The 19,328-nt window shown below is 59.2% G+C and overlaps 1 protein-coding gene across 2 annotated transcripts in view; it reads right to left on the bottom strand.

The window, feature by feature from the left end:
* The window catches only part of HSPG2 (heparan sulfate proteoglycan 2), a 102,843-nt gene that overhangs the window by 9,334 nt on the left and 74,181 nt on the right, over nt 1–19,328 (bottom strand). The window contains exons 51-85 of one of the 2 annotated variants that reach the window (XR_003679168.2): nt 19,113–19,255; nt 18,653–18,788; nt 18,414–18,568; nt 18,043–18,193; nt 17,120–17,307; nt 16,893–17,034; nt 16,322–16,473; nt 16,009–16,144; nt 15,760–15,911; nt 13,963–14,098; nt 13,674–13,825; nt 13,173–13,311; nt 12,929–13,080; nt 12,192–12,327; nt 11,923–12,074; nt 11,583–11,721; nt 10,815–10,966; nt 10,453–10,600; nt 9,259–9,410; nt 8,717–8,858; nt 8,235–8,386; nt 7,713–7,854; nt 7,446–7,586; nt 6,978–7,112; nt 6,544–6,725; nt 5,836–6,031; nt 5,406–5,585; nt 4,835–5,095; nt 3,220–3,424; nt 2,581–2,678; nt 1,886–2,152; nt 1,043–1,152; nt 693–840; nt 495–611; nt 92–109 (exon numbers count right to left, since the gene is read on the bottom strand). Coding sequence is in view for 1 of the 2 variants with exons in the window: in XM_055083712.1 (XP_054939687.1) it covers nt 495–611; nt 693–840; nt 1,043–1,152; nt 1,886–2,152; nt 2,581–2,678; nt 3,220–3,424; nt 4,835–5,095; nt 5,406–5,585; nt 5,836–6,031; nt 6,544–6,725; nt 6,978–7,112; nt 7,446–7,586; nt 7,713–7,854; nt 8,235–8,386; nt 8,717–8,858; nt 9,259–9,410; nt 10,453–10,600; nt 10,815–10,966; nt 11,583–11,721; nt 11,923–12,074; nt 12,192–12,327; nt 12,929–13,080; nt 13,173–13,311; nt 13,674–13,825; nt 13,963–14,098; nt 15,760–15,911; nt 16,009–16,144; nt 16,322–16,473; nt 16,893–17,034; nt 17,120–17,307; nt 18,043–18,193; nt 18,414–18,568; nt 18,653–18,788; nt 19,113–19,255 (5,289 nt within the window). In the remaining variant the exon portion in view is untranslated. The remainder of the gene's footprint in view (nt 1–91; nt 110–494; nt 612–692; nt 841–1,042; nt 1,153–1,885; nt 2,153–2,580; nt 2,679–3,219; nt 3,425–4,834; nt 5,096–5,405; nt 5,586–5,835; nt 6,032–6,543; nt 6,726–6,977; nt 7,113–7,445; nt 7,587–7,712; nt 7,855–8,234; nt 8,387–8,716; nt 8,859–9,258; nt 9,411–10,452; nt 10,601–10,814; nt 10,967–11,582; nt 11,722–11,922; nt 12,075–12,191; nt 12,328–12,928; nt 13,081–13,172; nt 13,312–13,673; nt 13,826–13,962; nt 14,099–15,759; nt 15,912–16,008; nt 16,145–16,321; nt 16,474–16,892; nt 17,035–17,119; nt 17,308–18,042; nt 18,194–18,413; nt 18,569–18,652; nt 18,789–19,112; nt 19,256–19,328) is intronic. The other variant, XM_055083712.1, reaches the window with a different exon arrangement.

Raw genomic sequence — 19,328 nt, 5'->3', positions numbered from 1 at the left:
GGCCTTGCTGAGAGCCCCTAAAAAGAAGCTGAATTTGCTTCACTTACACTGTAGGGTCTACCTGAAGGAGGAGAGGGAGGTGGAGACTCACCCGAGTAGAGAAGGAGGCCTGGACAGTGAAAGTCAGAGACCCGTAAGAGGTGGGAGGAGACAGATGAGAGAGAGAGAGAGAGAGAGAGAGAGAGAGAGGAGGGTAGGGTGAGAGATGGGGAAAAGGAGAAAGGAGCAGAGACAGGAGGCGGGAGATGGGACAGAAGGACGGGGGGTTGCTGCACCAATGGCAGAGGGTCCGGGGGAGGCTTGGGTGCAGGTATCACAGAGGAGGGAATGGAGAAGAGGAGGCATGAGAGAGCCAGAGGGGGAGGCCCGGCCGGCCTGGAGCCCCTGGGGCAGGGAAGGCTGAGGACTGGGGGCTGCCAGGGCTCATACCCCGATGGCGGTGACTTCGGAGATCCCCAGCCCTGGGCGCCCCCATCAGCTCCTCCCCTGCTCACCATCGGCTGAGTCGGGCCGGAAGGTGATCTTGATCTCAAACTTCCTGTAGGCATCCTTGATGGTGGGCAGCGGCAGGAAAGAGTGGGGGGTCTGCGTGAAGTAGGGCACCACCCGCTCTGCGGGCAGAAAGCACAGTTCAAGACGCCACCCACAAGGTGGCGGGCAGGGTGCCGCCTATCCCGGGTGTGTGGTCTCACCTGGCACCTGCAGATGGGCAAAGGCTTTGACCTTGCCCTGGCGGTTGGTGGCGGTGCAGACGTAGGTGCCTGCGTCCTGGGGCTGGACCGAGGGCAGCAGCAGCATGTTGTTCTCCAGGCGGCTGTCGGGCGGCAGGTTCCCATCCAGCTGCAAACACACTGGCACTTTGAACCCTGGCCTTGGCCCACACCTCCACGGGGCCTGTCTCCCATCCCTGCCTGGGGCCCACCCTCAGACACGGAGCGCATACTCTGGGCCAAGCCTGGGCCAGCTCCTGGGGGCACCGAGATGGTGAAGACCTGATCCCTGCCCCTCAGGCACGGCCGCTGGTTCCCTGCTTAGCATTTACCTTGCTCCAGGTGATGTCAGGAGTGGGGTACCCAGAGGCCATGCAGGGGAAGACAGCTGCAGAACCAGTGGGCACACGGACCTCTGGGGGCGTTGAGATCTGGGGCAAGGCTGAGAGGGGAGGAGGAGACACAGGCCATCAACCTGATGACACCAACCGTTTGTGAGCCCAGCCCGTGTCCTGACTCATTTAATCCTCGTGCCATCCCTGGAAGGGAGGAACTATGCCCCCATTTCACAGATGAGGAAACTGTGGCCGTTCACGCCTGGCTGCACAGGTGGAACCAGGAGGAGCCAGGGCTCAGGGACAGGTCCAACTGACTCCACAGGCCAAGCCTCTTCGACACACCTGGGTGGAAAATTGTGCAGCCCTCTGGGGACCTGAAAAGGGGGTACTAGGGCAGTGTGGGTAAGTTTGGGGCAAGTCATAGGGCTTGGGGTGAAAAAGAATAGCCTTTGAAGAACACACAGATTGTGTCTGCCTGGCATCATCCATTGTCCATGTTTTACTGTCTTTTACGTTTTGTGTTCGTGCTGTCTCTGCCATCAGACTGAGCTGTAGGTCCTCATCAGAGCAGGAGCTCCAGCAGGTGAAGACTGCTTATCTGATTTCCTCTTGATGCCCCATGGCATAGCTTTTCCCTGCAAGTTCCAGCTGCCCCAGAGGAACACTCACTGCTCTCCCCTGCTGCACCTGCTTGTTATGAAACCTGCTCCCTAAATACACCAAACTGAAAATCCCCAAGAGAGCAGGAAGGAGGAGTAGCGCAGGTAAGGCAGGAGATGGCGTGAGAGCAGCCCCTGCACGCTCCCCGGCCCCGCAGAGGTCCCTGCCGGCCTTCACCTTGCACGAGCAGCAGCACATGGGACTGGGTGGTGCCTGCGGCGTTGGTGGCAGTGCAGCGGTACTGTCCTGCGTCAGCCAGCTCCACGTGGGCGATCCTGACGATGGCTCCGCTCTGCACGATGCCAGGCCGCAGGCGCCCTCCAACTTTGCTCCATGTCACCTGAGGCTTGGGGTCACCCAGGGCCAGGCACTCGAACTCCACGGCATGGCCGACCACCACGGTCTGCACGGAGGTCCGGATGTTGATGAGCACGGAGGGCAGAGCTGGGGAGGATGAGGCAGAACAGAGTGAGGCCAGCCTGCTGCAGGCCTGGGCCCAGAGAGGCCGCAGACTGCCCCAGGAAAGGTGAGCGCTGGAGCCCGAGGCATTCAGCATTTCATTCGCTTTTTCGTGCATCCACCCATTAGCACGCTCACTTGTTGGCTCTTTGTTCATTCGTTTTACTCACTTGTGCATCCGCGGTCATTTTCATTGGTTTGTCTGAGCACCCACTGACTCCGCCCAGCTCCCTTCTTCCCCCCTCCCTTGCAATATTTGTCAAGCCCCCTCACTCTGTGCTAGACGAAAGCTAGATACAATCGAATAATTCTCTTTATTTGTACACATTTAAGGGGTTTCCTGGGGAATATGGTCCCTGTGCACTTCATCTCTGTCCCCTGCTCTTAGCAGGAGCCTGAAGCCACCGACCTACCTTGGACAACAAGCTGGGCACTGGCCTGGGCCTGTCCCCATGGTCCATGGGCCTGGCAAACATACGTCCCTTGGCAGCTCTGGTCCAAGTTCTGGATTCTGTAAAGAAAAAAATAATAAGACATCAGCGAATAAAAACAACTGGTGAGAATACTTTGCAATTGTGTGGGAGTTAAAAGTCGTCAAGTATCAGCACACGATGTAAACTTCTAGTCTCCCCATAACCATGGGAGGTAGGTAGGACATCAGGGTGAGTGTCACCACACCCATTTTAGACCAAGGCCTTGTGGCCTAGAGTTCCAGATCACACAGTTATCAAGTAGCAGAGCTGAGATCTGGGTCATATGTATATATCTGGCCTCAGAGCTCGTTCTCTTCCCTTTAACAATAATACGAACATGGGCCACTGATTACTGAAGGCCTTCCACATGCTAAGCACTGTGTTAAGTGCTTTAGGTTATCTCGTTCTGGTCTCATATAACCCACTGTACAGCTGAGAACACTGAGGCTCAGGGAGGTGAAGTGACTTGCCCAAGGCCATTGTTTTACGCTAAGCCCAGTAGGCTAGGTATTCTAACAGCCCCACTGGGTGCCTTGGGCTGGGATGCCCAAGTTCAGTCCTGCCCCTGCCCCCACTCACCGGAGCACCCCATCATGTATGCTGTGGCCGGGAGGCAGCTGACCCCCTTCTTTGATCCAGCGGAGTTCAGTGCCCAGGTCGCTGGGCACGACACAGTGGAACTCGACGCTGGCCCCTATGCTCTTGGTCTCCAGCTGAGGCGTGACCTGAACGGTGGGCGCGGATCCTGCTGGGATGGGGGTGGCGGGGAGAGAGCCGGAGGGGCCTGCGGGGACAGGTAAGAGGTTGTGCGCGCGCGCGCGCGCGTGTGTGTGTGATATCCCCGATGCCCCTCCAGGACCCAGGAAACCCCCATCCTAACATTCAGGGGACGTTCTCCTGTTTGCCTCTCTGACCAGGGAAAAAAGACCTTTCATTGGCAGATTCATTCATCTGCTCACTCGTGCAGTCGTTCAATCAACACAAATAAGAGCCTGTGGAGTGCTGGGCTGTGCTTCCAGAAGCTCCTGGCCTTCGGGAGGGGAGGGCAGCCCAAGGCGAGAGTGGGAGGGGTCGGCCTTGGAAAGATTCAGACACCTGAAGGAAGGACAGCAAAGACTATTCTGGCTCTAGTCTAAAATAGGAGAGGGACTTCCCTGGAGGTGCAGTGGTTAAGAGTCCGCCTGCCAAAGCAGGGGACACGGGTTCAGGCCCTGGTCCTGGAAGATCCCACATGCCGCGGAGCAACTAAGCCCGTGCGCCTAGAGCCTGTGCTCTGCAACAAGAGAGGCCACCGCAATGAGAAGTCCGTGCACCGTAATGAAGAGCAGCCCCCACTCGCCACAACTAGAGAAAGCCCGTTTGCAGCAACGAAGACCCAATGCAGCCAAAAATAACTAACTAACTAACTAACTAACTAAATAAAGAAATTTAAAACAGGAGGATCCCAGGTGAAGGCACCTGATGTCCGGGTGCAGGGGACATATGGGAGGGTGGGTCAAATGCATACTATCACCATTTACCAAGTGCCTACTAGGTGCCACGGACTCTACATATGTGTCCCTTTCTAAGTCAGCCTATGTGCTGGCATTGTCCTCTCTACTCTACAGGATGAAGACAGTGAGGCTTGAGGTTCACTGATTTGGCCAAGGTCACACAACTATCAAGTGATCGGGCTGTGCACTGAACCCAGGACCTGGGCTCACTTCAGTCCAGGCTCTTGAGGAGACCACGGAGATGTGGGATTCTTTGGAGATCCACTGAAACCCTGGGCATCCGGGGGCGGGTGCTGCCCTATCACACATTCATTGTTGTCACCGTCCAGCATTTACGCAGCCCGCTCTGGGTGCTGTGGTGGACAAGCCCGGGGCTGCTGAGATGACTGGGTCCAGGCCCTGCCCTGGAGCATCCTCCGCCTGGCAGGCGAGGCAGGCTGGGGTACTCATGTAAACATAGCCTCTGGCAGTATGAGGTCAATGCCAAGGGAGGGATGCAGCAGTGAGAGCTAGAGTTGCTGAGAACTCAGTGACCGGGGTCTTCCTGGGGGAAAAGGCATTCCAGCTAGGGTAGCGGAGGGGGGTCTTCGTGCCCCAGGTGGGGGTCCCCTGGCACCAGCTGAGGGGTAAGTGAAAGGCTCGGACAAGCGCCTGGAGGAAAGCTGACCCCCTTCTGCCCAGCCTGAGCTGGGGCTGCTCACCTCGGACCAGCACCTGGGCGAAGGCCTCAGCTGAGCCCACCTTGTTGGTGACCCGGCAGCGGTAGCGGCCTGAGTCTGCAGGGGCCGCAGGCTCAAAGAGCAGCATCTCATTCCTGGTGGTCGCCCTCCCAGGGAGGCTGCCGCCCACACGGCTCCACTGGAAGGTGAGCGGGGGCGTCCCATGAGCCAGGCACTGGAGCTGCACCTTCTCCCCTGCCTGCACCGAGGCGTGCTCCGGGACTGTGGTGGCATACGGCGGGCCTGGGGTTGGAGACACAGAGGTCAGGGCGGTGAAGAGCAGAGGTCAGGATGGGAGCAGGTGCTGGGCCCTGGCGACTTGCCAAAGGACTAGGGAAGCTGAACAGGGAGCCCAGAGGACTGGGGATGACGGAAGCCAAGGTCCCAGGAGGGGACGTGGGTTTTAGGTTAGGGCAGGCTCCGGGGCCTGAGGTGCATGTGACCCTCCAGATAGGTTTCCTGGAGTTCTGTCCAGGGTGTGGCCTGGTTGGGGGGCTCAGACCTCCATGCAGTGTGGAGAGGGTAGCCCGAGGAGGGTGGACGAGGGCCTTACTCTCTACATGCAGGGCGATGGTGGCCTCAGCATGCCCGGCAGGGCTAGTGGCGTTGCAGATGTACTGGCCCGAGTCCTGCTGGGCTACCCGTGGGATGATTAGCGTGTCACCTTCCAGCTGGTGCTGCCACGGCAGCGGGGAGCGCAGCTTGGACCAGCGGATGGTGGGCGTGGGGCTGCCTGTGGAGTGAAATGGCAGAGGTTGGTGGGCTGCCCCAGGACTGGCTGGGGGTGGGATGGTCAGGAAGGGACCTGGGTAAGCTTGCTCCTTCATGCGGGGCACAAAGTGGGCACCTCAGCCATCATTGGGAGATTGCCAGCAGCAAAGCCCCCTTCCTGAGCATGACATCATCTTCAGGTCTCTTGTGTCTAAATTCAGGCCCCAGGGCCCGCTGCTCTGCCTGCCCTGTGTGCCAGCCCCCGTCCACACCTGTGGCTGAGCAGCGCAGGGTGGCCGTGTGTCCAGCTTCCACAGTCAGCTCGGCTTCTTCTACCTGGACCTGGGGGGTCCCTGGGGCCACAGTGCCCGTGTCTACAATTACTTCCACTCGCTTCTGCGCTGTGCCCAGTGCATTCTGAGCTAGGCAGACGTAGACGCCTGCATCTGATGGTTTAGCCGACGAAATCTGGAAGAAGCAAGGATGTTGGTTATGGGGCCACTGTGGGGGGGACCTTGGCATCAGCCCTCTGGCTTGGTTTCACCTCTTTCTTCTACCCGTCCCTTTGTTTTTAGCTTTCCTATTTGACTGGCTGCTTGAGGGCTCACACTCAAGATATCCCATTAGTCTATCCAGCCACACATCCACCGCCCCCATCTACCCGTCCATGCATCCATCATCCATCCATCCATCCATACATCTACCCACTTATCCACTCATCCACCCATCTACCCATCCATCCATCCATCCACCTACCCACCCAACCACCCGACCCATCCTTCTACCCATTCCTCCTTCCACCTTCCTTCTTTCTTCCTGACCGTCTTCCAATCTAGCCATCATCCACCTATCCCATCCCTCCCTTTCTCCACCAATTCATCACCCATCTGTCCATCCACCACTCTCTCCTCCAGGCAACTGCTCAAGAACGGGCCCTGACTGGGCCTCAGATCCAGAGATGGGACCCCGCCTGACATCACCTGCAGCACCGTGTGGCTGTCCACCAGCCCAGGTGCCCGCTGCTCCAAGTTGGTGGGGGCACCGATCCGGGTCCAGCGAGCAGAAGAGCGGGGCTCCCCAGCACTGACACACTCCAGGGTGATGGCCTTTCCCACTTTCACCCGCACGGGGCTCTCGGGGAGCACAGACACTGTAGGGGGCCCTGCCCAGAGGAATGACACCAGTGATACACATGCAGGGCTCTGCTGGTCACGTGCACTGGCACAGCCCCCTTACCAGTAACTGCCAGTGGGCACTAGTCTCCCCACTGCACCCATGTAGAGACCGAGGCTCAGAGAGGGAGAATGCCCAAGAGGGAGGCAGTAGCAGAGGCTGGATTTAAGCCTGGAGGTTCTGAGCTCGGAATCAGGGCTGGAAACATGAAGTCAGAGCCCACGGGGTCGAAGGCCCTCACCGTGCACGCTGAGGTTCACAACGCTCTGGGCCACACCATAGGCATTGGAGGCCACGCAGCGGTAGGCACCGTGGTTGCTGGGCCGGGTGCCCACGATGGTGATGATGGAGCCGTTGGGACTGATGTGGACGTTGTCTGCGGGGTTGGCATCAAGGAGGGTGTGGTCAGTGAGGGTGTCCTCCTGCCTTGGCGCTGCCAGTAGGCACAGCAGTGCCCCATGGCCCCGACCCCTCCAGTCTGGGTGTATCCAGCTCACAGGGTCACAGAGGGTTGATAAACAAGTCCTTGGAGACTCCTGGGTCCAGCCCTCTCACCATCCAGATAGGGACTCCAAGTCCCCAGAGGGGAAGGGCTTTACCCGGGGTCCCACAGAAAGTTTGGCGCCATGGTCATCTCTGCCCAGCCGCCAGTGGTGATCCTCGTGCATTCACACCCGCCTCCAGCCCCCCACCCCCCGCCCCCGCTCACCCTCCAGCTCCTGGTTCCGAGTCTTCCACTCAAGGCTGATGGGGGCTGCCCCATCATGGATGAGGCACTTGAAGCTGGCATCTTGGCCCTGCCGCACGGTGCTGCTGGGCGGGTCGATGGAGATGACAGGGCTCCTAAGGCCTGGGGGAGGACGGAGGCAGAGGGCTGGGCTCAGCAGGGCTGGGTGGGCTCCCCCGCCTCCCCTCCCCCCACCTCAGCCCCAGTGTCTCCCTGCCTCCCCCTGCCCGTGGCGTCTGCCTCACTCACGGTAGGAGGACCCTGCACTGGGCGGGACAGTGACCGTGAAGGAGGCCTCGTGATCAGGGCCCGAGCTGCCAACCACACGGCACACGTATTCTCCGGAGTCAGCCTGGGAGACGTGGTGGAGCCGCAGCCGGGAGCCGTGGGTCTGTCGGAGTGAGGAGAGGGTGGCCATCGTGCCAGAGCGCTCGGGACAGGGCAAGTCCCCAAGGCCGGCTGTGCCAGTGCCCAAGAGTTCTCAGAAGCTCAGGGCTCCAGTTGGAGGAAGCTTCATTCACAGACTCCTACAAGTCCACTCCATCCCCTCTTCAGAGGGGGAAACTGCTGCAGGAAATGATTCAGCAGCAAAGCCAGGAGAAAAACCCAGGTCTCCCAATTCCCAGCTGCTGAACTCCTCCCCGCAAAGTATTTTATCCCCTGGGGTCCCCAAGCATGCCAGGGTTTGTGTGAAGAAGGTTTGGGATGCAGAAGGCAACTGCAGGTCAAAACTTGCCTGCCCTGAATCCTCCCCATCCCCGGCCCCTGTACCTGGTGCCGGGCGGGGAGGCTGCCCCCACGCTTATACCACGTGACCTGGGCATGTGCCTGCCCGGGTACCACACAGTTCAGGTCCAGGGTTTGTCCTTCGGCCACATGGGAGGAGGAGGCCTCGATGTAGACGGGCTGGGCCAGTCCTGGGGCTGTGGGCACAATGGGTGGGTGAGAAAGGGGCGGCCCCGGGGGTGCAGGCAGAGACCTAAGGCGGTGGCACCAAGTGCCAGCTGGCCCTCCTGGAGGTGCAGTGGCTTGAGAATCACTGACATGGCTGAGCACCATTGACCTAAGAAGGGTCCCTGTCCCCTGGGGGCCGAGATGCCGTGGTGAGACCTTGGTTCCCAGTGGTTGGGGGAGGGGCTGGAGGACCTTCCTGGAGCCGAGGGCTAGAGCCCTGCTGGAAAGCAGCGGGGAGCAAGGCCAGGAAGGGGCCCCCAAGCCTGTGCCCAGAACCGCCCACTGCTGCTGTCACTCACCAGGAATGGGGCCTGGGCTGGAGGCCTCGATTGTGACCAGGACAGAAGCCTCTAGAGTGCCTGAGCTGCTGGCCACTCGACAGGAGTACTCGCCAGAGTCGGCAGGGGACACCTGGTTCAGCCTCAGCAGGGGGCCGTGGACCTGGCCAGGGTGGGGCGAGAGTGGGGAGAGTGAGCCGTCAGACGCCCCAGCCCTCTCATACCTGTACCCCAGGACTGTCATGTACCATTGCGGACGCTGCCTCCTGCCAAAGGTGACCCCCTTTGACATTAGACATTGTGGGGTATGTTTACTATTATGCTTTTCCTGGCAGGAGAAAGTCCAGTGTCTTGAATAAGAGGTGTCCTTTTCTAATTTGCACCAAGGTGCTGGGCAGCCAGTGACGGCCCTACCATGCCCAGCCTATTCTTGAACTCGTGACTCCCAGTGATCTCCTGCTGCCATTTTCCTGAAGCCCCGGATGTTGGGGCCACCTTCCCTCCCGGGCGGGGGACGGGGTGGGGTGGGAATGCCCACATCCTGCTTTCTCCAGGCTCCATACCTGGTGCCGGGCGGGAAGGCTGCCCCCGCGCCTGTGCCATGTGACCTGGGCGTGGGCCTGGCCAGGCACCACGCATTTCAGATCCAGGGTCTGCCCTTCGGCCACGTGGGAGGAGGAGGTCTCGATGAGGATGGGTGGGGCTCCGCCCGGGGCTGGGGCACAGGAAGAAGTCAGTGAGCTGGGACTCCCTGTGCCCTCAGCCCCTGCCCCTGGGTGCCCAGATGCTCGGGCCAGAGGCCACAGGGAGACGGCCTTGATTCCCCCCTCCCCATTCCCCTGAAGCCTGGAGCAGCTGGGCTAGCCTGGCGCCTCATTCTCCCAGCCCAGCCCCAGACAATGGTCCCACCATCTCCTGTGCTCCCGGCACCACTGGCGGCCAGGGCTCAGGGCCAGGCAGCTCCACACAGATCACTAACGTTTCCCAGACTTGAGTAGTATGGGGCTAAGAGCCCAGACTCTGGGGCCGGACTGCCCGGGTTCAAAACCCAGCCCTGCCATTTATTAGTTGTGTGACCTTGGGAAAGCTCCTTCACCTCTCCATTCCTCAGTTTCCCCATCTGTAAAGCAGACAGAACAATCATACCTACTTCAGAGGGTTATTGTTACGGTGAAATGAGTTAATATGTGTAAAACTACCAGGGCCCAGCACCTCGTAAGTGCATATCACGTTCATTACTTAGCAATTCAGGTACTATTATCATGATGTCTGCTACGGCCATGTGCTCCCTGTGCTATTAATTCCTTTACACTTTCCTTTCAATCGATTCACTTAGGAAAACCCTAAAACACACAGCCCCATCATAGCCAATGATTTCCATGCAATCATGACAGGTTTGACGTGTTGATGTTTTTTCCCTAACATTATCACTATTAATATAAAAAAATGTTTAATCAGGGCACCGCCTAAAATCACCCTCTCAGATCCCAGAGGTGCAATTCCAGCCTTTAAGGAACTCGTGTAATTGCTGCAAGAGCTCTACTAGCCCCACTTTACAGATGAGGAAAGTGACACACCGAGAGGAATCCCTCGTGTAGCATTTCAGTGTGGACAGAGGAGCTGGGACTCAAGCCCACACAAGCCAGACTCCAAAGCCCATGCTCTCGGGCCCTAGGGATGAAGCCCACTTGATCTGGCTCTCGAGCCCTCCTTTCTTCCCTCCTGCTGCTTCCCAGCCCCACTGTAGGGATCCTCACCAGGGACGAGAACGGTGCCAGGGCCAGAGGGCTCGATGGTGACCAGGACTGAGGTCTCCAGGGGGCCAGAGCTGCTCACCACGCGGCACACGTACTCGCCCGAGTCAGCCGGGGATACCTGGTGCAGCCGCAGCCGTGAGCCGTGGGCCTGAGCAGGGACAGGACGGGAGGGGAGCAGAACGAGGTGGCACTTGGAATCCTTGAAGGCTGGGGCCAGGGTCCAACCTCTGACGCAGGCAGGCACTGCACCCCACAGGGGATCCCAGGCCCTCCTTCCCGGGCAGAGCTTCGGGGACAGGCCCCTAGCCAGGGCCCGCACATCCAGCAGCCCTCCCCCTATGTCCTGCCCCCAACTCCCATACCTGGTGGTGAGTGGGGAGGCTGCCCCCGCGCTTGTACCATGTGACCTGGGCATGGGCCTGTCCAGGGACCACGCAGTTCAGATCCAGGGTCTGCCCTTCGGCCACGTGTGAAGATGACGACTCGATTCGGATGGGCGTGGCCCCGCCAGGGACTGGGAGCACAGAAAGAGCAAGTCGGGGCTTTGGTCATGGTCAGATTTGGGAACAACTGGGTTGGTGGGAGCCTCAACTGTAGAGGCCTCCACCCTCCCAAGGTAGTAAGAGTAGCTAACACTTATTAAGCACTTACAGTATGCCAGGCACTGTTCTAAGTACTTTACGTGCATTAACTCACTTAGTCCTCACAAAATTCACATACTTTCTGCGATGATGGAAATGTTCTATTATCCGCACTGTTCAGTGCAGTGGCAACCAGCTCTGTGCGGCTGCTGAGCACTTCGGTTTTGAAATGTGAGGATGTGAATTTAGAATTTTAACTAATTTTAATGACCACGCATGGCTAGTGGCCACTGTTATCGGACAGCTCTCTGGGGATGCAATGATCAACATCCCCACGTCACTGATGAGGGTACGGAAGCTGAGAGGGCAGAGTCACTCCCTCAAGGTCCCTCGTGGTGCAGGCAGAACGTGAACCCAGGCATCCTTCTGCTGAGCCCCCGTCCTGGACCACCACCCTCGTCTGAGGGCTCTGACTACAGGGCCTTTCCTCCCCGGGAACCACTGGTACCTGGGTCTCCCAGTCCCTTCCTGGGTCTTCATCGGACTCACCAGAAGGGCTTCCGGTGCTGGGGGAGACTGAGACCACGATGGAGGCCTCCTGTGCATCGATGTTGTTGTTAGCCCGGCACACGTACTCGCCTGAATCTGCCACGGACATCTGGTGCAGCCGCAGATGGGGGCCGTGGGCCTAGGGGTGTGGATAAGGAAGGAGGCAGTCAAGGGGCTGAGGGGTCACCGGCTGGCTCAGGCCTCCTCCATCAGACCGGCTGAGGCTACCCTCTATCTTACCCAGGGAAGGAGGGAGGACTGCCAGCTAACGCTTCGGGTTCTTTGCCCATGGGGGGCTGTCCCTGCACTGCCCACCCCACTGCCCGGCTCTACTCTGTACCTGGTGTCGAGTGGGAAGGCTGCCCCCACGCTTGTACCACGTGACGGTGGCCTGGGGCTGCCCGGCGACCACGCACTTGAGATCCAAGGTCTGCCCTTCAACCACCATGGGGGACGAGGACTCGATCCTGATTGGTGGGGAGACACTGGGCACTGGGGACAGAGAGGAATGCACCACATAGCCGGAGTCAGGCAACAGTGACGGTGCCAGGCACCTCGCTGCCTCCCCCGCACCCGCTTGCCTAGACCCCCTGCCCTAGGAGTTCTCACTGTGGGAGGAGCCGCTGCCCTGGATGGTGACGATGAGTGAGGTCTCCTGGGAGCCGGCACCGTTGCTGACATGACACACGTACTCGCCCGAGTCCGCGGGCGTCACCTGGGGGATCCGCAGCCGGGAGCCCACGATCTGAGGGGCAGCAGGTGTCAGGGGGTGCGGGCAGCACCTCCATGTCTCAGGCGCTGCTGTTGCTGCTTCCCCCGGACTCCGGGAGCCTCACTGCCTTGCCTGGGGTAGCCTCCACCCTGGCTTCCTTCAGAACTCCCTCGGTGGCCTTCCTGAGGCTCCGGGCTGGGTGGACAGTGTCTCCAGCCTTTGGACTATTCTCACCCGTCACCCCTGCAGAAAGCCCATTGAGGCCCTCCCCGGTGACGCCTACTACAGCACTGTCACATGGCACGTCTGCCTTGCCCTTTAGCCTGTGAGCTCCCTGAGGGCAGTGCTCTCATTCCATTTGAATCCTTAGTGCCAGGACCAGGACTTGGCCTGGAGCAGGTTCTCTGGGAAATGCAGTGAGTGAGTGAATCAAAGAATGTTATGGACAGGATCCAGCTGAGGTCAGTGGGACTTATCTCCATATCCTCAGCACTGGTCCAGGGCCTGTCCAGCAAGAACACTCAATGTTTGTTGAATGACTGAATGAGCAAAGACGGGCTGTTGACAGCTCTTCCTGATTCCCGTCAGGGCCGGTGACCCCAGCTTTTGCCCTCCCTGCCTGCTGGTTCCATACCTGGTGCCGGCTGGGTAGGCTGCCTCCACGCTTATACCAGGTGATGGTGTGGGGGGCTTGACTGGCCACCAGGCAGTTGAGGTCCAGGGTATGTCCATTGGCCAGGGAGGCTGAGGACGACTCAATGCGGACGGGGTACACCACACTCTGGGCTGGGAGGGTGAGAATGGAAGGCAGGGTGTGGGAGCCACTGAGGGTGGAGGGGCCCTCCCAGCCCGTTTGTTATGACCCCGGAGAAACTCACAGCGGGAGGGGCCGAGGCGCTGCTGGATGGTGACGAGGACGGAGGCTTCCTGGGTGCCCGAGCTGCTGACCACGCGGCACACGTACTCCCCGGAGTCAGCTGGAGTCAACTGGGGCAGCCGCAGCCTCGAGCCATGTACCTGGGAGGGGAGGCAGGTTCACAGCCAGGCTCCCACCCCCTTCCCTGGTCCCCATCCCAGCCAGACCCGGCCAGATGGAGCTTTAGGGAAGCTCTTCCAGGGAGAACCACCATTCATGACCCTTCAATTCCCTTGCCCGAGGGTTGGGACTGGGTCCAGTGGGAAGAAGTGGGGGACCGGCATTTGCCACCTATGGGGCAGGTGAGGTAGACAGGGTGAGCCCATTTGGCAGATGAGGACACTGAGGATAAGGGAAGTCAAAGGACTGGCCAGGCAAGTGGCAAAGCAGTGTCCAAACTCAAAGCTCCTTACTCCGCAGTCTCGAGGGTCCTTCAGGCTCCCCTTAGCACCCCACCTCCTACCTGGTGCCGGGCAGGGAGGCTGCTCCCGCGCTTGTGCCATGTGACGTGGGCGTGGGCCTGCCCAGAAACCAGGCAGTTCAGATCCAAGGTCTGCCCTTCAGCCACGTGTGAGGAGGACGACTCGATCCGGACTGGAGGGGTGACCCCCAGCGCTGGGGACAGAGGGCAGAGGGTCAATCCGCAGCTGGGAGGAGAGGGGGAGGGGAGGGTGTGAGTGAAGGTAGGGACTGCTGGTCTCTGGGGTCCTGCCACTGCTGGAGTGGGAAGCCTCCCCCCCAGCACCACTCACCAGGCACAGAGTCTGCAGACTCAATGGTGACCAGGACGGAGGCTTCCAGGGGCACTGAGCCACCTACCACGCGGCACACATACTCGCCTGAGTCGGCTGGGGACACCTGGTAGAGTCTCAGCAGTGAGCCATGGGTCTGGCCAGAATGAAGGTGAGGTCAGAAGGGGCCCTCTTAGGACCCTCGCACCTATAACCTGCAGCTCTGCCTCACTCTGAGCCTGAGAACTGGCTTTTAGTTCTGTCCTGCTCAGGGGTGAAGCGGGTGTCTTGTCCCAGGAGTGAGAGGTGGCCCGGAGGAGCCACGGGGAACTGGGCGAACACTAATACCACACTCTGTCAATTCTTAGACACTTAAAAAAAAAAAAAAAAAAAAAGGATGGAGAAGATAACCTGCATATTATTTTTATTTTATTTATTATTATTATTATTTTGGCCACACTGTGTGGCCTGTGGGATCCCAGCTACCCGACCAGGGACTGAACCCAGGCCCTTGGCAGTGAAAGCATGGAGTCCTAACCACTGGACTGCCAGGGAATTCCCTAGACATACTTTTTAAACTCTCTGAAATCAAGATGCATCTCACAGTGAATTACAATTACAAATGGCAGTTTTGTTTTTTTTTTCTCCTTAGAGGTACATAAAATAATGGTGCATCTTGCAATCAGTGGCATCCTAAATTTTATAAAATATATCAATAATAACAGCTAACAATGGTACTTCCCTGGTGGTCCAGTGATTAAGACTCCGTGCTCCCAATGCAGGAAGCCCGGGTTTGATCCCTGGTCAGGGAACTAGATCCTGCATGCCACAACTAAGATCCCGCATGCCGCAACTAAAGATCCTGCACACCGCAACTAAGACCCAGCGCAGCCAAATGAATAAATAAATATTTTTAAAAAATAGCTAATGATATGACAGTAGATTTATTATTATTATTATTTTGGCCACACTGTGTGGCCTGTGGGATCCCAGCTACCCGACCAGGGACTGAACCCAGGCCCTTGGCAGTGAAAGCATGGAGTCCTAACCACTGGACTGCCAGGGAATTCCCTAGACATACTTTTTAAACTCTCTGAAATCAAGATGCATCTCACAGTGAATTACAATTACAAATGGCAGTTTTGTTTTTTTTTTCTCCTTAGAGGTACATAAAATAATGGTGCATCTTGCAATCAGTGGCATCCTAAATTTTATAAAATATATCAATAATAACAGCTAACAATGGTACTTCCCTGGTGGTCCAGTGATTAAGACTCCGTGCTCCCAATGCAGGAAGCCCGGGTTTGATCCCTGGTCAGGGAACTAGATCCTGCATGCCACAACTAAGATCCCGCATGCCGCAACTAAAGATCCTGCACACCGCAACTAAGACCCAGCGCAGCCAAATGAATAAATAAATATTTTTAAAAAATAGCTAATGATATGACAGTAGTAACAGCTCACAGCACTTTCTATGAGCCAGAGCTCTGAGCACTTTACATACAAATTAATTCATTTCATCCGTACGATAATGCTGTAAGGGAGGTACTATTATTACCATTTTACAGATGCTGAAAATACGGTACAGGGAGATTAAGTAATTTGCTGAAGGTCACAAGCGAGGAAGTGGGGGAAGCAGCAGTCACACCTAGGCTGGCTGGTCATAGAGGCTGGGACCACTGCCCCACACACCTGTGCAGTGGGGTCCTAGGCCTCCCCGTCTCAGAGGAGCCTCCAACCCACCCTACCCTTGACCTCCACTCCCCAGTGGCCTCCCTCTTGTTCCCTTCTTGGCCTGTCCATCCTCCGGTTCTGTACCTGGTGCCGGGCGGGAAGGCTGCCCCCGCGCTTGTGCCATGTGACCTGGGCATGGGCCTGCCTGGGCACCACGCAGTTCAGATCCAGGGTCTGCCCTTCGGCCACATGAGAGGAGGAGGGTTCAATGCGGATGGACTGGGTGCCACCAGGAGCTGGGGGAGAAGACGATCACTGGTCAGTCCAGTTCTCTGCAGCTTCCCCCGCCTTTCCCCTTTCTCTGTCCAAGCGCAGCCTGGAGGTCCCACTCACGGTAGGCGAAGTTGGCTCCCTGGGTCCTGGTTACCGTGATTGTGATGGAGGCCTCCACACCATTGCTGGCCCGGCAAACATACTCGCCTGCGTCAGCTGGTGAGGCCTGGAAGATGTACAGACGGGAGCCGCGGACCTGGACAGCCATGGGCAGGGGTATGAGAGGGGGGCTTCTCAGAGCTCAGCAGGTACCACCTACCCTGTTCCTCTGAGCTGGGAACTGACAGCCCCTCAGTTCAGAGGCTGCCCCCGCCGACCCACTGTCCACAGCTTGGCCTGGCTGGCCCCCTCCTGCCTTTCTGCCACCGTGTACCTGGTGCCGGGCGGGGAGGCTGCCTCCACGTTTGTACCACGTGACCGGGGCATGGGCCTGCCCGGGCACCACACAGCTCAGATCCAGGGTCTGCCCCTCGGCCACCGTGGGGGATGAGGATTCGATCCTGACAGGTGGGACGGGTCCTGGGGCTGTGGGGAAAGGGGCGAGGGTAGCAGATGCTCCCCAGAAGAGAAGGCAAGAACTGTTCACCCTGGAGCCGGCTCAGCCTGTGGGTTTAGTGGCCTGGGCTTGAGGTCCTCGGCTGAGCAACCCTGAGGGAAGGGCTGGGGCAGGAGCCAAGTGTTGCAGAGGGAGTGAGGAAGTGGGAGAGGTGAGGATAATTGAGGCAGAAGCAAAAACATGAGTGATGTGGCCAGAGAGAACAGTGATGGGAAGACAACAGATTACTCAGAGAAGTGGAGTCCTCCTGGGCCGGCCCTGTGGCCAGCCCCAGGGTGGGCTTCCTGCCACCCCCTTCCCCGCGTCAGCAACGGGAGTCACTAGGGCCTCAGCACCTGGGAAGGCTCTCCGCCCCCGCCAGCTTGCCCTGTCACTGGCAGTCACTCACCGGGGATGGAGCCAGTGCCGGTGGCCTCGATGGTGACTAGGACAGAGGTCTCGAGGGGCCCAGAGCCGAGGATTACACGGCACACGTACTCGCCTGAGTCTGCTGGGGACACCTGGTTCAGCCGCAGCAGCGAGCCGTGGGTCTGAGTGCAAACAGGGAGGGTCAGGAGGGGCCTGAGCAGCTCCATCCAACCCCTCCAGCGGGCTGGCCCTGGGGCGTTGCTGTACCTGGTGCCGGGCGGGGAGGCTGCCTCCACGTTTGTACCATGTGACCTGGGCGTGGGCCTGCCCGGGCACCACACAGTTCAGATCCAGCGTCTGCCCTTCGGCCACATGAGAGGAGGACGACTCGATGCGGATGGGCTGGCTACTGCCTGGAGCTGGGGCTCCACCGGGAGCTGGGGCTCCACCAGGAGCTGGGGTGCAAAGGAGCTGGTCAGAGGCCTGGGCTCCTGAGCCCCAGCCCTGTAGCCCTGGAGCAGAGGGTCCTGGGATCTGACCAGGCCCTAGCTTGGGAGGGCAGATGGGAGGCCTTCTAGGGCTGGGACCATGCTTTTCTGCCTCGGCAGGGCCAGCCAGACCGCTCTTTCCCTCTCTGACCTTCAACTTGGAGTTCAAGGCCCATTTGCCTATGCATGACTCCTTGATCTGTGATGAGCTGCTCTGGCTTGCAGGGAACCAGAGACTTTTAGAGCCCAGGTGGAGCCAAAGGATGCAGACAATAATGCCACAACTCCCTTCTTTAGAGTGCACGCCGTGTACTCACACTACACGGTAGTGCTACTGTCCCCATTTCACACGTGAGGAAACTGAGGCCCCAGAGGTAAAATAACCAGTTCAAGGCTGATAAAGGGTAGAGCCAGGATTTGAACCCAGGTCAGCCTGACCCCCAACTCAGTGTTCAACCCTGACTCTGCTGCTTTTTGATGAATTCTGAAAACAGCACCCTCCCCATGGGGTCCCAGGTAAGTCAGGTCAACCTGTCCCCACCCTCAGTCCCCTCATCTCTCGTTGCAGGGAGTGGAGGGTTGAAGCCTGCCTGGAGCGCCTCTTCTTGTCCTGATGGCATCGAAGAGACCACAGGCACCAGCCTTGGGAACAGAGGGGAGGTCGGAGGGCTCGGTCCCCACCCAGCCCCACTGGCTCCTCACCTGGGGTGTAGCTAGGGCCCAAATGGCTGCCGTGGAGGACAGAGACGATGATGGAGGCCTCCTTGGGGCCTGACTCATTCTCCACTCGGCACACGTATTCTCCAGAATCAGCTGGTGAGACGTGGGGCAGCCGCAGCCGGGAGCCATGCACCTGGGCCCGGTAAGGACAGAGGCACGTGAGGATGGGGAGAGGCCGCGGCCAGCACCCCCCGTCTGCGCCTCAGTGCCTGCCCCTGCTCGGAGCCGCCCCACATGGGAAGCTGAAGAGGGAGGGAAATAAGGGCGGACCTTGCTCATGCAGAGTGCAGAGTGCCAGGCTGTGTGAAGGACCACCCCCAGTTCCCCTGCCACGGGCTCAGGGACCCTCGTACCTGGGTGTGGGGAGGCAGGCTGCCCCCTCGCTTGTACCACGTGATCTGGGTGTGGGCCAGCCCTGTCACCATGCAGTTGAGGTCCAGTGTCTGCCCTTCAGCCACGGAAGGTGATGAGGACTCAATCCTCACTGGCGGGACGCTGGCACCAGAGGCTGGGAGCAGAGGGGGAGTGAGTGAGTCGGCCTCGGGGGGACCCTGGCTTGCCCTCCCGCTCCTTCAGCCCCAAGGCCCCGCACCTGGAAGGACGACCACTTGGATGCGGGCCTGTGCGGTGCCCGCGGGGCTGGTGGCCACGCAGAGGTAGAAGCCGGCGTCGGCGGTAGTGACGGCTGGGATAAGCAGCGTGGCGATGTCTGTGTGCTCAGACCGGGCCTGCCGCACAGCGGGAAGGGTCAGCGCCCGGGGGGCCGAGGCAGCCTAGCAAGGGCTAGCCGGGGAGGGCAGGAGGGGGGGGCATAACGAGTAGAGGCAAGCTCCGAGCCAATATTAGGGCCCCAGGTGGGCACCAAGGAGGGCGGAGCCAGGCAGCAGAGCAGGAGGCTGATGGCTGCCACCCGCCGGGACGCACGGAGCGGGAGGTCTGAGCAGGGCACCATCTTGGAAGTGAAGGGAACCAGGAGAGGAGATGGGAGGGGCAGGCGGCAAGTGCTGGGACTCCGCTGAGCCCGTGGGCCTGGGCTGGATGGATATCCTCACCTGTGGGGGGAGGCTGCCCCCCTCCTTCCTCCAGGTGATGGTGGCACTGGGCACCCCCGCAGCCCTGCAGTACAGCCTGATGCTGCGGCCTTCATGTACCTGGGTCCTCTCTGGACTCACCTGGACCCTAGGCCCGCTGCCCCCTGCAGACAGAGCCCTGTGAGAACACCTCTCTGGGCCGCCATGAGCTCCCAACCGCCCACCCTCGGCCCCGTC

This window comes from Physeter macrocephalus, chromosome 3, assembly GCF_002837175.3.
Source record: "Physeter macrocephalus isolate SW-GA chromosome 3, ASM283717v5, whole genome shotgun sequence".
Lineage (NCBI taxonomy): Eukaryota > Metazoa > Chordata > Mammalia > Artiodactyla > Physeteridae > Physeter > Physeter macrocephalus.
Note: the sequence above shows the minus strand (reverse complement) of the source record. Positions and strands in the feature narration are given on the sequence as shown.